The sequence below is a fragment of the Ursus maritimus genome, unplaced genomic scaffold (genome assembly GCF_017311325.1).
Source record: "Ursus maritimus isolate PB19 unplaced genomic scaffold, ASM1731132v1 scaffold_1, whole genome shotgun sequence".
Lineage (NCBI taxonomy): Eukaryota > Metazoa > Chordata > Mammalia > Carnivora > Ursidae > Ursus > Ursus maritimus.
This window is the reverse complement of record NW_024423343.1, coordinates 46,140,534-46,153,830: the sequence shown is the minus strand read 5'-3', so window position 1 is coordinate 46,153,830 and position 13,297 is coordinate 46,140,534. Positions and strand designations below refer to the sequence as shown.

The following is a 13,297-nucleotide window of genomic DNA, read 5'->3' as shown; positions in this document are numbered from 1 at the left end:
ATTTTATAGATAAGAAAACTGAGGACAGAATGTGCCCAGGGTCACAGAACTAGTACTGAATGAATTCAGGAATTGAACTCAGGCATTTGAATTTACAGAAACCAATGGAATCGAGCTTCTAATTAAAGGACAGCATTGGTAAAATTCGAAGTCAAAATTCTTTTTTACTATCTAATATTTTATTTCCTCTATAAGAAACTGATTATACTTAATGTAGAGATATTATTATCCAGTTCTTTTAAGTTGGGAAATTGTTATAATGTAGTTAAAGAGTAGCGTCATTGGACTGGGGGAGAGGCATAGCTTTTCTTCCATAGAATAAAACGTGCACCTCCCTCTCCCATGCACGCAGTACCTTGGCACACTGTGGATGCTAAATAAGAGCTGACTGAATTGATAGCTACTGTAATAAATTCCCTCACTTTGCAAGGTGCTGGGTAGGTGACTGCTCAAGCATTACTACTCTGGTAAAAAAAAAAAAAAGGCTTGCATTTATTTATTTATTTGTTTTTAAATTTAATTTAACTTATTTATTAGAGAGAGAGAGGGTGCACACACACGCATGCATTTGAGGGGGAGGAAGAGGCAGAGGGAGAAGGAGAAGCAGACTCCCTGCTGAGCAGGGACTCCAATGCGGGGCTCCATCCCAGGACCCTGGGATCATGACCTGGGCTGACAGCAGCCACCCAACCCACTGAGCCACCCAGGTGCCCCAAGATGCCTGCATTTATAACCCAGATTGCCTTAAGGCACTGGGTTGGTCTGGTTCATTGTCTCCTAATAGAAATGACACCTGAGTTCACTCAATTTTGGTGGGCACATAGGTTGCCGTTGCTTTGGATTCTTCCTTTTTCTGGTGTTCTTCCTTCCTTCCTCTGGTCTGTTGGATCTCTGTCCTCATCAGAAGTTGGGGAGTGGGAGGGCTTACTGGTTTCAGCCAAGTTTAAACCTCCATACTCTTCTGCCCTTCTTGTCTGGATGGATTTCCAAGGGGATTGGTTAACAGGCTTTTAAGAAATAAAAGCCCCTTTGAGTTTATGCCTTTTAGGTACTTCTGGAACACAGTGAGGGGAAAGGTACATTTGTATTTTTGTGTATTTGTGTAGGATCACCTGTCTCACATGGTAATTTCCTTTAGACAGTGCTGGGCTATGGTTTGTGAAACATGGCCAAGATTTTGCAGCATATTTTTTAGTCAAATTTAAGAATCAAAATATATAATGCAATGAAATACTATAAATTCAAACTGGACATTTCGTTTCTCCTGATATACATATTCCTTCACAGGATTAATTAAAAGCTATGAGATTAATGTGCATTGTGATTGAGTTTTAATAGCTACTTTGGGAAAATAATCCAAAATTATTGTTCTAGTACTTGTAAGTTTTTAAGGTCTATACAATGCATTTATACTCTCAGTCTTGTTCACCAAATTCTTTAGCACATGATACACAATATAGGAAAGTAACGTCCCTGGGCAAAGTTTACTCATCATTTCATCTCCATTCAACATTTTATTGATTGCTCACTCTCTGCCTGGCAAGGTGGTAGGACTACAGAATATAAAGAGGTCAGGGTTCCTCCTCTCAAATCTCTCAATGGAACTTTCAGGAGCCTGGACGGCGTGAAACACACCAAAAGCAACACATCCAGAAAGGCCTCACTTCAATGGTGCACATTCCTTCTTCCAACTCTAAAATGAATGATATTTCTAGTCAAATGTCTTAAATCAATGATAGTTACTCGAAATCACACGTCAGCTAGTCCAACTTGATTTAAAACTATTACTGCCAATTCTTCGCCTTGCCAATCCTTCAAGTTCAGCTTTAACCCAACTCGCCTGGAAGAGGCTGTGCTAGCATTCTGAAGTTTATAATTAAGTTCAGTGTCTGTGGGAGAGTGGGGGAGGAAAACGACCATTAATTATAGAGTTTCGCTTGTGAGAGCCTGCCGGGGTTTTAAGGAGCAGAAACCGAGGGGCGAATAAAGCTTTCCTCATTGCTAAACAAAAGTCGCACGGGAGTTCCCTGCGGGACCGGGGAGCGTGGGGTGGCCCTGGACGTGGGCGGCTTGGGATGCGTGGCCACCCCTCGTCCACCACTATCCCCTTGGAGCTGGGTCCGAGGCCCTCGTCCGAAAGCGCTGCCGCTGCCGGGGACTCTGAGGGACCGGGGCTTCGACACAGGGACCTCGCCCCCGGGACAGAGGGCGACAACGCGCACGGAAGTGCGCTCAGCTCTCCCCAGTCGCAGGACGACTCTCCTCCTTCACTTCCTCCTGCGCGGCGGCCCGGCCTCCCGGGCCGGCCCCTCCCCCTTCCCCGCCTCCTCCCGCCGCCAGCCGCGGCGCACAGGCGGGGGGGTGCGGTGTTCACCCGCGCAGTCCCGAGCGGGAGCCCAGGCGCTGAGCGGCCAAGCTGGAGGAGGCGAGGCGCCGCCGGCGCTGCTGTCCCCGCCCCGCGCGCCCTGCGCCCCACTTCCCGGGCGGCCGCTCGGCAGCTCAGCCCTCCTGCCTCCTCCGGCGCTGTCCGGGACTCGCCGCGAAGAGAGTGACGGGCAAGTTTCGGCGTGTGAAGCCGGCGGCGGCGGCGGGCCGCGGACACCGTGCGCTCCGGGAGGGGTGGCCGCGGCTCCGGCCTCGGCGCCCCACGCGCACTTCGGCGATGTCTTCGCCGCCACGGCGGCGGCTGCGCCTTCGCCCTTGCCGCCTCCTGTTCCTTCTTCCCGGATTCCTGCTGCCTCTTTGCGGCGCCTTCAACCTCGACGTGGACAGTCCTGCCGAATACTCCGGCCCCGAGGGAAGTTACTTCGGCTTCGCGGTGGATTTCTTCGTGCCCAGCGCGTCTTCGTAAGTGGCGGCACTTGGAAGGGGAATCAGCCTCCTCCCCCACCGCGCGCACCCACCCACCCTCCGTTTCCCGAGGGAGAGTCTCCGGGAGCGATCCCGGCGTCTGTCTGTCTGTGCCCCCCCCAGCCCCCACCGTGGGGTTTAGGTTCTGGGTGGATGAAATATCTGGGGAAGTGAACCCCCGCGGCACCCTCCACCTCCCCTCAGCTCCCCCCTCTCAGTCCTCAGAGGAACAGCTTTGAGGCGGACTTGTGCTTAAAATTCGGGGGAAGTGGGAAAGCAACAAAGGCTGGTCCCGCCGGACTCCGCGCCGCCCCTGCTGGTGTCCCGGACTTGGATGGTCTCATTTCCGAACTTCTTTTTCTCGGGTACCAGTTCGCCTTCCCCGTAGTCTGTCTAAACACCAGTCCCTTTCGCTCTCCTTGCACAACCCTCCCCCACATTTTCCGCCTCTCAGTCTGATTCTGTTTCTCATTTACTCCTTTTACAGACTTTCTGATGACTAAAGTGACCAGACTGCCGTAGTAAATTCGTTGTGTCTTATCTCTGGTACTGACAGACCTTTGCACATGTGAGGGTGAACAGATTAATTGAATGTGTCATGTGTTCTTTTTATAGTGATTCATTATTTAGGTCATTGTTCAGAAGGAACAGGGGTGTTTGCTGAGTTTTCATTCACTCCAGGTCATTTGAATACTGCAGTATTTAAAAATTCAGTTATGTTTTCCAATGGCAGCGTTTCGCGTTGCAAAGGCCGCCAGGATTTGTAACAGAGTTAATGTCATTATTGGATTCAGAGTTGTCTCTGACTTTACCGAACGCTGACCTCATTGTCACCACCTCACCCCATATTAGCGTTAAAAATACTGATTTAATAAATGTTCATTAGATGTCTTCTGATGTCTAAATCTTGTTTTCAAGAGGCAAAACTGTTCTTAGGGCTCTTTGCAAGCTCTTAGAAATTGTAACATTTTTTTCCTTCTACATTTTCTCTATATTGAAGGTATTATTTTTGAGGGGGGTGAGGGAGGATAATTTTGATGGTCAGTTCTTGGATAGGACCATTTTCCCAACTCATTCGTGCCTAATTTGAGGATGATCCCTAACTATTATTTCATGAGTGTTAGAACATTCAGCAGATTTTATTCTTATCGTGTGAGTGTTAATTATCATTCATTTTGGTGACAACCTTTGCAGCCGTAAATTGGTGGAAGCAGTTAGTGGAAACTAGACATTGTTTTATGTAGTGAACTCAAGTTTTGTTTGTTGTCTCCAGTTTCAGTGCTTTCTGTTGAGCACAAATTTTCCAGAATGATAAAAAATAATTGTTAACTTGGGCAACATTTTCTGCCCTTCTCATTTGATTTAATCATGTTGTCAGCCTTATCTGTTATTTAAAATGTTGTTTGTTTCCAGGTATTTTTAAGTGTGTGCCTTTAGGGTACAGATTTTAGTTCTCAGGGGTGCTCTTTTAGATTTAAATTGTGCAGAAACTCTAATAGTTTTGAAACTATGTATTGTCTTTTGTCAAGAGTTGGTACTTAAATTAGCAAGAATTAGCACTTAAATACTTCATAGTTGATGGAATGTTTTGCAGATGGTGGGAGTAATTCTGTGGTAACCCTCTGAGTTTAGTAGTGTAAAGATAATGACAAGATGATAAACTTTAAGTGTTGTTACTATGGAAAATGCAGTAATATTGAATGGTTGGCATGAGATGTTTACTATTTTTGATTACAAGGCTGGATGGCTGATCTTTGACTAATCATTATAGTCGTTGAATATATTATGAACCCACAGGTTACATGACCTTTCATGTGGGCCTTCAATGGTAAGGTAAAATTGAACTTGGTTTGGTTCCATATAATATTTTGAAATGTTCATCAGTGACTTTGGTACTGATAGACAAGTGAGCTGTAGATGTAGCCTACCTTAAAAAATATACATCACCTTTGAGATTAAAAAAAAAAAAAATCAAACCCAAAATACATAGAAACAGATTTCTAGTTACTGAGCTTTTCAGATTTAAGAGATTAATGTAAAGTTATGCTTAATTTTGTAAAAGATGCCTTTAAATTTAACAGGCATTGAGATCCAGGGTATATGGTGATGCCATTTGTATTAGCAGCTGCATTTATTGCTTTTATTTGGTGTGATTTTAAACTTTCAGAAGAAAAAATATTCACGTAATAAAAAATGTTTGCTAATTAAAGATTCCTTTCTTCTGAAGGAAGAATGCCTGGATTAATGAGGAAGCAACAGAAGTGAAGTCTTCTCCTGTCCCTTCTGGTTTCTTTTGGTGTCTAAATACCCACAGCAGGGGGACGCCTGGGTGGCTCAGTCAGTTGAGCGCCCAAACTCTTCCTTTATACTCCTGCAGTGATCTCAGGGTTGTGAGAGCCCTGCCTGGGGCTCGGGGTCTGCGCTCAGCACAGGAGTCTGCTTGGGACTTGCTCTCTCTCTCTCCCCTTGTCCCTCCCCCTGCTCACTTGCGTGCTCTCTCTGTGTCTCTAAAATAAATAAAAATAAAATGAAATCTTAAAAAAATAAATAAGTACCCACAGCAATTATTTTAGGTCCCATTTTTGTTGTTATAAAAAAATTGGTATTGAATTATTTTCATATTGTTGTGAAAAGTAATGAATCTCTATTTATTAAAGAAAAGGAAAAATAAATTACTAAGGAAAAATATTAACGTGACTCCTCAAGAAAATCCCTCCAGTAATGAGTCCTAGGTTTAAAGTGAAAAGTCACAAAAAATGTGCTTTAAAAATTATGAAAAATAAGAAGTTAGCATTCCATAATTTTTTTCTTGTATGCATTAATTTACGGTGACTATATTGCCAAACTTACATAAAATTTAAAGATCATATATAGGCCATGAAATAAAGTCACATTTATCTTATGGGGAATAATTGGAAAAATTAAAAATTGCACCCTAGGTTTAATTATAATAATGATATCTTATGTTGGCTAGCCTATTTTATAATTTATAAAGCACTTTTACTTATATACTTATGATATCTCACTTCGCTCTATAGCACAAACCACCGGGGGAAGTAGGGGGGGCAGATAAACTTATTCTTACAGATGAGGACACTGAAGCCAGAAGGGCTTTCAGTCTTTTTTTTTTTCTTATAGATTTTAAAAATTTATTTACTTGAGAGAGAGCAGCAGAGGGAGAAGCACACTCCCTGCTAAGTAGGGAGCTGGATGTGGGGCTCAATCCCAGGACCTGGGATCATGACCTGAGCTGAAGGCAGATGCTTAACTGGCTGAGCCACCCAGGTGCCTCAGGTTTTCAGTGTTCATTTGTTTGGGTGGATTGGTGTGAGGTAGGGGGCAAGGTGGGATCAAAAGATAGGGTATGAAATTCAAATTCCATTTAATTTTCCTATTCAAATTTTAAATTTTTAAGAAGAAAATAATTGGATGACTTTATTTATTCTTTAAATGTAAGTTATACAGTTGTCATTTTACATTTATATTTTTATTTTTTATTTTATTTTTTAAGATTTTATTTATTTATTTGACAGAGACAGCCAGCGAGAGAGGGAACACAAGCAGGGGGAGTGGGAGAGGAAGAAGCAGGCTCCTAGCAGAGGAGCCTGATGTGGGGCTCCATCCCACAACGCTGGGATCACGCCCTGAGCCGAAGGCAGACGCTTAACGACTGCACCACCCAGGCGCCCCTACATCTATATTTTTAAATAATGCTATAATGAGTAACACTGGATTAGAATTCTTTTTCTTTTTTTTTAAGATTTTATTTATTTATTTGACAGCGAGAGACGGTGAGAGACGGTGAGACACAGCGAGAGAGGGAACACAAGCAAGAGGAGTGTGAGAGGGAGAAGCAGGCTTCCCATGGGATGAGGGGCTCTATCCCAGGACCTGGGATCGTGACCTGAGCTGAAGGCAGACGCTTAACGGCTGAGCCACCCAGGCACCCCTGAATTAGAATTCTTGCCTTTTTCCCTGTTAAACACTAATGAATCCTGGGGCCTCTGGGTGACTCAGTCAGTTAAGCATCAGCCTCTTGATTTTAGGTCATGATCTCAGGGTGGTGAGATTGAGGCCCCAGTCAGGCTCCCAGCTCAGAGGGGAGTCTTCTTCTCACCTTCCTCTCCCTCTACCACTCTGTGTGCTCTCTCTCTCTCAAATAAATAAATACATTAAAAAAAAAAAGCACTAATGAAGCCTTATTTACAGTTACTTCATGTTCCTATGACCCCAAGGACAAGGTGAGGGTGAGTGTGCCCTTGTCACAGAAGGTCTTGCAGAACATTCCGTAGTTCTCCATCCTAACTTCCTGTTTGCAGCACCTGGAGAGCTTTTAAAATAAAACTGCTGCCCTGGCAGCATCTTGGATTTAAAAATAGAGCTCCAACTTCATATTCCAACAGCTTGTGGATCATTTCTCCTTGACTAGCCCATCTTACCTCAACTAAAAATGAGCTCCCTTTCACCAAGTGGGGTCAGTCGCACCTTTGTTTCTATTAATGGTGCCATCATTTTCTCTGTTGCCCTGGAAATAATTTGATATTCCTCCCTCTCATTTTCTATTTTTCTTTGTCTCTTCTCCTGTACTCCCCTAATATTAGTCAGTGATTAGTCACCAGACAGAAGGTCCTAGAAATTCTTGGTTGTTAATGTTTCTTGCATTCATCTCTGCTTTCCATTTCGACTTTAGCCTCCTTATTTCAGCATGGTCCTAAATGTGGTCTGTGGCACTCAGATCCTCGTCACTTTGCCCATCATTCGGCTCTTAGATCTTACATGTTCCTAATAGTTTTATCTTTCTGAAGCATCTTTTGGATCTGGTATTCTACTAAAATTTCCTTAGCAGTGCTCCCGTGGCTAGAGAGAAAGTCCAGACTGCTTTACTTGGATGAAGCCCCCTTTCAGTCTGTCACAATCCCCATGTCCTTTTCAATATTCACACGCCATTTCTCCCCCTCACTGTTGTAACCATCTTCATAACCCTTTACGAGGTTATGCCTGCTCATTTTTGTGAACTTAGTGTGGATCTGGGTATATTGATTGGTTCTTTATTCTTATCATAAATAATATACATATGTAAACTACAGCCTTATTATTTAAAAACCAAACTCTATGTTGATTTCTCCTGATTAAGACCCAGGGTTTATAAGACCTTATAAAAGAAAGTGGAAAATGTATAGAATTTACCTGTTTTACATCATATAAATGTTGACTCTGTAGCATTTTTTTTTTAATGTAAAGTAAATCTGAGACTGGAATTACAGCTCTGAAAAAACATTCATGCTATTTTATACACATTTTTTTCTGTATATGTATATGATAATTTTTCAAAAGTTGCTTTTGATGAAGACTTATTCATTGGTCAGCCCAGAATCAGCCAACTATATTAAACATGCTTTATCTTGGAGAAGTCAGTGCTGAAAGCAGCCAAATAACTTAGTTCATTTGGAGGGTTTAAAAAATGTACTTGTCATTGTTTGGCTGGTTGCCTCTTGTTGGTACTGAAGGTCACATTCCCTGAAGCAACTGCCCTTAAAGTACACTTTGGATAGGAAGTGCATCCGAAGGGCATCCTCCTGGTTGGTTTCTCTGATCCTCTTGTCTCTCTCACTTCCTCTTCCTTCTCCCTCCCCATCTCTCCTTTTTTTCTTCTCCCAGCCTCTCTGCCTCTCTTCCCTCTTCTTCTTTTCCATCCTCTGCCCCCCACCCCCAGCCTTCTCCCTCACTGTCTCCCCACTCCCTCTACCTCTTTCTTCTACTCCTCCTCCTTCCTTCCCCAGCACACACTCTGCCCTTTATCTTTTAGAATTTATTGGATGATGTTAATTAATAGTGTGCTCATGTATGTAAACCTTAATGTTGAAATCATGTAATGGAAATGTCTCAAGTCATTTGAGAAGAATGATGAAGGTGAGGATCCCGATACTGTTCTTCGGGAAACTTTTTGGAGGGAGATGGAATCTAGCAGGAGAAGGCTGCAGGCATATAAAACTAAGCTGTTCAGCTTCAGATTTTTGCTTCTAAGCGGTGGGTGAAATCTCTTGTCAGCCTCAAGTAACCCCATATATCTTTCCCAACTCATCACCCTTGTCAGGAAATGTTGAAAGTACCCTATTTGGTACTCTTCTTCCCTTTTTTCTCTTGAAATCTTGCATTTAAGTTAATTAATCGTCCTTTGAGGAAACAGGGGGAAAAAAAGCCCTTTTGAAAACAGATTTTAACTATTATATTTCCTACTTTATTAGAGAGTGTTTTATTGATTGTTTTTAATTCTAGTGCCATCATCTTGTATTTTTATGATGCTTTCAGATTTTTCTTTTGTCTACTATCCACATTCAGAAACTTTTTGAAAGTAATTATAGTGGACATTGTTACAAAGAACAGGAAACTGAGGCTCAGAGATTTAGAAGTGACTTTCTCAGTTAATTTATATTGGGTGATTGTAACCTATAGTATCAGACTATTAGACAGTGTTGCTTATATTGCAAAATTTTTTCAGTGCTGTCACTTCTCTTATCCTAACTAAGCTGTTGTAGACATTAATTCTTAGATGAACTTAAAGTAATAATTACTTAATTTTTATAAAACATTTCATTAACAGGCTGTTCTGTTATTGTGGCAAAAAAATACATGACATAGAATTCACCCGCCGAATACACATCAACAGGCTTTTGATTTCTGTAATATGTGTTGCTTTTATGTTCCTTAATTTTCTCAAATATCCTCTTTTATCATCCTATACCCTTTGTCTACAAATACTTAATTTTTCCTCTATACAACTCCCTCTTAGGACTTAACATTTGTCTAATGTAGTTTACTTTTTCTGTCTTTCCATTTTTCTCTTTTATAAACTTTCCGTAATACTCCTTAAAAGTAACTTAAATATCATGTTGACACTTTGGACAAAACAATTTTATTACTCAGCTCCCGGCTACCGCCCCCCCCCCCGGCATTAACATAGCATTTACAAATTGACAATGCTCACACATTCCTTTTATATTATTCTACCATTTCTGTGGCATTTCACCAATGTGCAAGACTGCACATGAAGGTATGCTTAGGAAAACCTGATGAACGCCCATATTAGTAAATCTAATTACTATCATTTCATGCCTACAATGTGTAAATGGTTTGATGAAAAGCAGCAGACTTGTTCCTGGTCTTATCCAAGGAGCTTTGTGAGCTTTGTGCTGCCAGTGGAGTGCAGTTTTCATTCGGAACTCTCCTACTGCGTCTTGTTTCTGTCTTTGCTGAAGTCCACGTCCAGTAGTAACTTCCTAGCCCTCTCTCTGTCTTATAGTGCCTGAGTAAAGAAAGTATCTGAAATCCAAGATTAAGGAGAGAGATGTTACATAAATTATTTTAAGGGTAATTTAAATAATTGGATGTTTAATAGAGGATGATTTCTGCATTCTAAAGGGTTTGGTGATAGTGGAAATGGCCTGTTTATACATGGCTATTTTAAGATTGAGACCTGTAACTATCCAATTTACTTGCTACTTACCTGTCAATTTAAAAAAACTTCTCTTGGGGCGCCTGACTCAGTTGGTTAAGCATCTGCCTTCACCTCAGGTCATGATCTCAGGGTCCTGGGACTGAGCCCTGCATCAGGCTCCCTGCTGAGGCTTCTCCCTTTCCCTCTGCCCCTCTCCCCCACTGATGCTCTCTGTTTTGAATAAATAAACACAATTTTTTTAAAAAATTAAAAAAATAAAACACTTTTCTTGAGTGCTGGTTATGTGGCAGACACAAAGATAAATTAGAGTCCCTTACTTTTAAGGAAGCAGTTTATTATAAGTTAGGAAGAATATCTTTGAAAAAAAAATTATAAAAGATTCTGTAACATGCACTGTGATGACAGTCCAGAAATGAGTTTTGCTTGTAGATTTCTAGGCAGATTCTGAGAACTACCTTTTCTGTCCTCATCTGGAACCTGGCTATTATCCATAGCGCTGAAATCATATGCATACCTGTGCTTGTATTATGCTTATTAGGACTATTGCAGGAATTGGTCCCCTGTCTTTTCAGGTACAGACCTTGAAAAGTACACTTATCTGAAATATTCTTTTTCCCTGTCATGCACTCAAAAATCATTTCATCCAGATGAATGGGGGAAGTTTTATGATTTTTGTGGCCAAATTTTTGACCTGTTGAAGTGGAAAATTTTATGTATATATATGTAATTTAGCTGTTAAGCAGCTCTACTGCAGTAAAGGGGGGTATGATGACAGAGCTCTCTTATTCATGGGGGGTAAGGGCTCTCTTACTCATAGCCCTATTATTATTATTTTTTTTCCTGCNGAATGAAAACTCAGTTGGCTATGTTGAGAAGGAGCCAGCATTGATGTTTTACTGATGCCAAATATGACTGCATAAAGCTTTATTAAGCAGGGTGTGGTTCGGTTGGGAGTTTTGCCTTTATTTTGAGTATGGCGTTTTAAGATAAATATCAGAAAGCAGCATTCCTGTAACCCAACCTTTCATGCAGCCAGCTCTTGACTAGTTTTAAGTATGTTTTAGCAAATACCACCCAGAAGAAATGAAATTGAAATTGATAAATAAAATTTAAATTAGTCCATTCCATATGAAAATGTGGGTTTGTTCATAACTTTACAAAAAAGTGAAAGGCAATTGAGTATTTTCTTTGCTAGAATTTAAGTGACTGTTTAATAAGGAAATGAAATAATGGCAATAGCATTTATTTAGGGCTTTCTGTGTATAACTATATTCTGTTTTCTTTTATGCTTCAGTCAATTTCTTCTCGTTCTCTTTTACTCTTTGCTCTTTCTCTCCCTGTCTTCTAAATGCCCTTGTTCCTCAGAGCTCGCTCTTTGGCCCTCTTCTCGCTGAAGCTTCTCTCTGCGTGAACCAATCTATTCTAAGTTGACATGCCCAGTACATTATCTCTAAGGCAAAACTCTTCAGAGCTCCTGACTAGCAATTAGGTGTCTCACAGATGTTTCCGACTAACATTGAAAACTGAATTCTTGGTTTTCCTGTAAATACTTAATCTACCTTCTGCTTCCCTATTTGTGAAGGCTTTTTTTGTGTGCAGTAAATGGTTCTCCCATTCATCCACTCCTGAACTAAACCTAGGTGACATATTTTAGTCCTCCCTTTCCCCCATATTCAAGCCACCAGTGATCCCTGTTCATTCTGCCCTCAGATATTTCCCAAGTCTGCCCACCCATCTCTTTCTGCATCCACCCTCCCAATCTAGGTCACTATCATCTCTCAGCTGCTAAAAGTCTCTTGCTTTCCTTGTTGCATCTTGCTCCCCTCCCTCTTTAATCCTATCCCTAGAAGGGACCAAATTTAGTTTTATTAGATTGTATCATTCTTTTGCTTAAAAAAAAATCCCAAAGCTTCACATGGACCTTATGATAAAATCCAAAGTTTTACCCTGTCTGAGGGCCCTGCTTGATTTAGCTCTTGCCAACTTCCCACCTTTATCTTCTGTCACTCTCAGCTTGCTCTCTTGTCTCAGCCATGCCTCTTTTCCTGAAACTTTTGGAGACTAAGCTCTTTCTTGCCTAGGGTCTTTGTCCCCCTGCCTGGGGTGCTCCCACCTACCACTTCATGCCACTCCCTAATCCCACTTTTCTCCCCTTGCCACCCACCAATATTGACACACAAACACTCCTTGGTGACTTTGTAATCCTTTACATCTCAGTTTATTTAGAAATAAGTTTCCTTGCTACTTTATCTAAACGAGGTCTCTCTTCATTCTTTACAGAAACCTTCCTTAGGCTTCTCTTTATCTAAAGGAAGTTTTTCCCCTCCATTCCTTAAAGATAACTTTCCTTTATCTAAAGTTTTCCTCTCCCTATTTGTAAATAATCTGTCTCAGCCAATTGTTGGTTTCCTTCACAGCACTTGTAACCATGACTAATTTTCTTGGTTAGGTTCTCTGTTTCTCCCCAAAGGGAATGTAAACACCGAGAGCAGGAACCAAGATTGTGTTATTCATTTTGGTGCTCCAGTGCCTAGCACTGTGCTTTATGGAGCGCAGACACTCAATCCTTTTCTGACTGAACAGGATAAAAACTAAAGAAAAAGTCTCTTGCTTAAAAACTTAACTCCTGATTATTTTGTCTTCGACTCGTTTTATCCTGATAAGAAATTGAATACTGATTCTATTCTTTGGCCTGGGATTGATTAGATCAGTCCTCCGAAAAGAGAAATCTGTTAGTCACTTAAAATGAAATACAGCAGTTCTGAAACAAGGTAAGTTTTCCAAAAGGAAAAATATTAATATTTAGAATTGCCATACTTTATTTTTGTTAAGATTTTATTTATTTATTTGACAGAAAGAGAGAGCACAAGTTGGGGGGGGAGTGGCAGGCAGAGGGAGATTGAGAAGCAGGCTCCCTGCTGAGCAGGAAGCCTGATGCAGGACTCGATCCCAGGACCCTGGGATCACGCCCTTAGCCCAAGACAGATGCTA

At 41.4% G+C, this 13,297-nt stretch overlaps 1 protein-coding gene across 4 annotated transcripts in view; it reads left to right on the top strand.

Moving 5' to 3' along the window:
* The first annotated feature begins 2,339 nt into the window (after positions 1-2,339).
* ITGAV (integrin subunit alpha V) overlaps positions 2,340-13,297 on the top strand; it is a 99,822-nt gene continuing 88,864 nt past the window's right edge. For all 4 annotated transcript variants that reach the window (XM_040643102.1, XM_040643110.1, XM_040643096.1 and 1 more), the window contains exon 1: positions 2,340-2,847. In XM_040643102.1, coding sequence (XP_040499036.1) covers positions 2,663-2,847 — 185 coding nt within the window. In that variant the 5' untranslated portion in view covers positions 2,340-2,662. The remainder of the gene's footprint in view (positions 2,848-13,297) is intronic.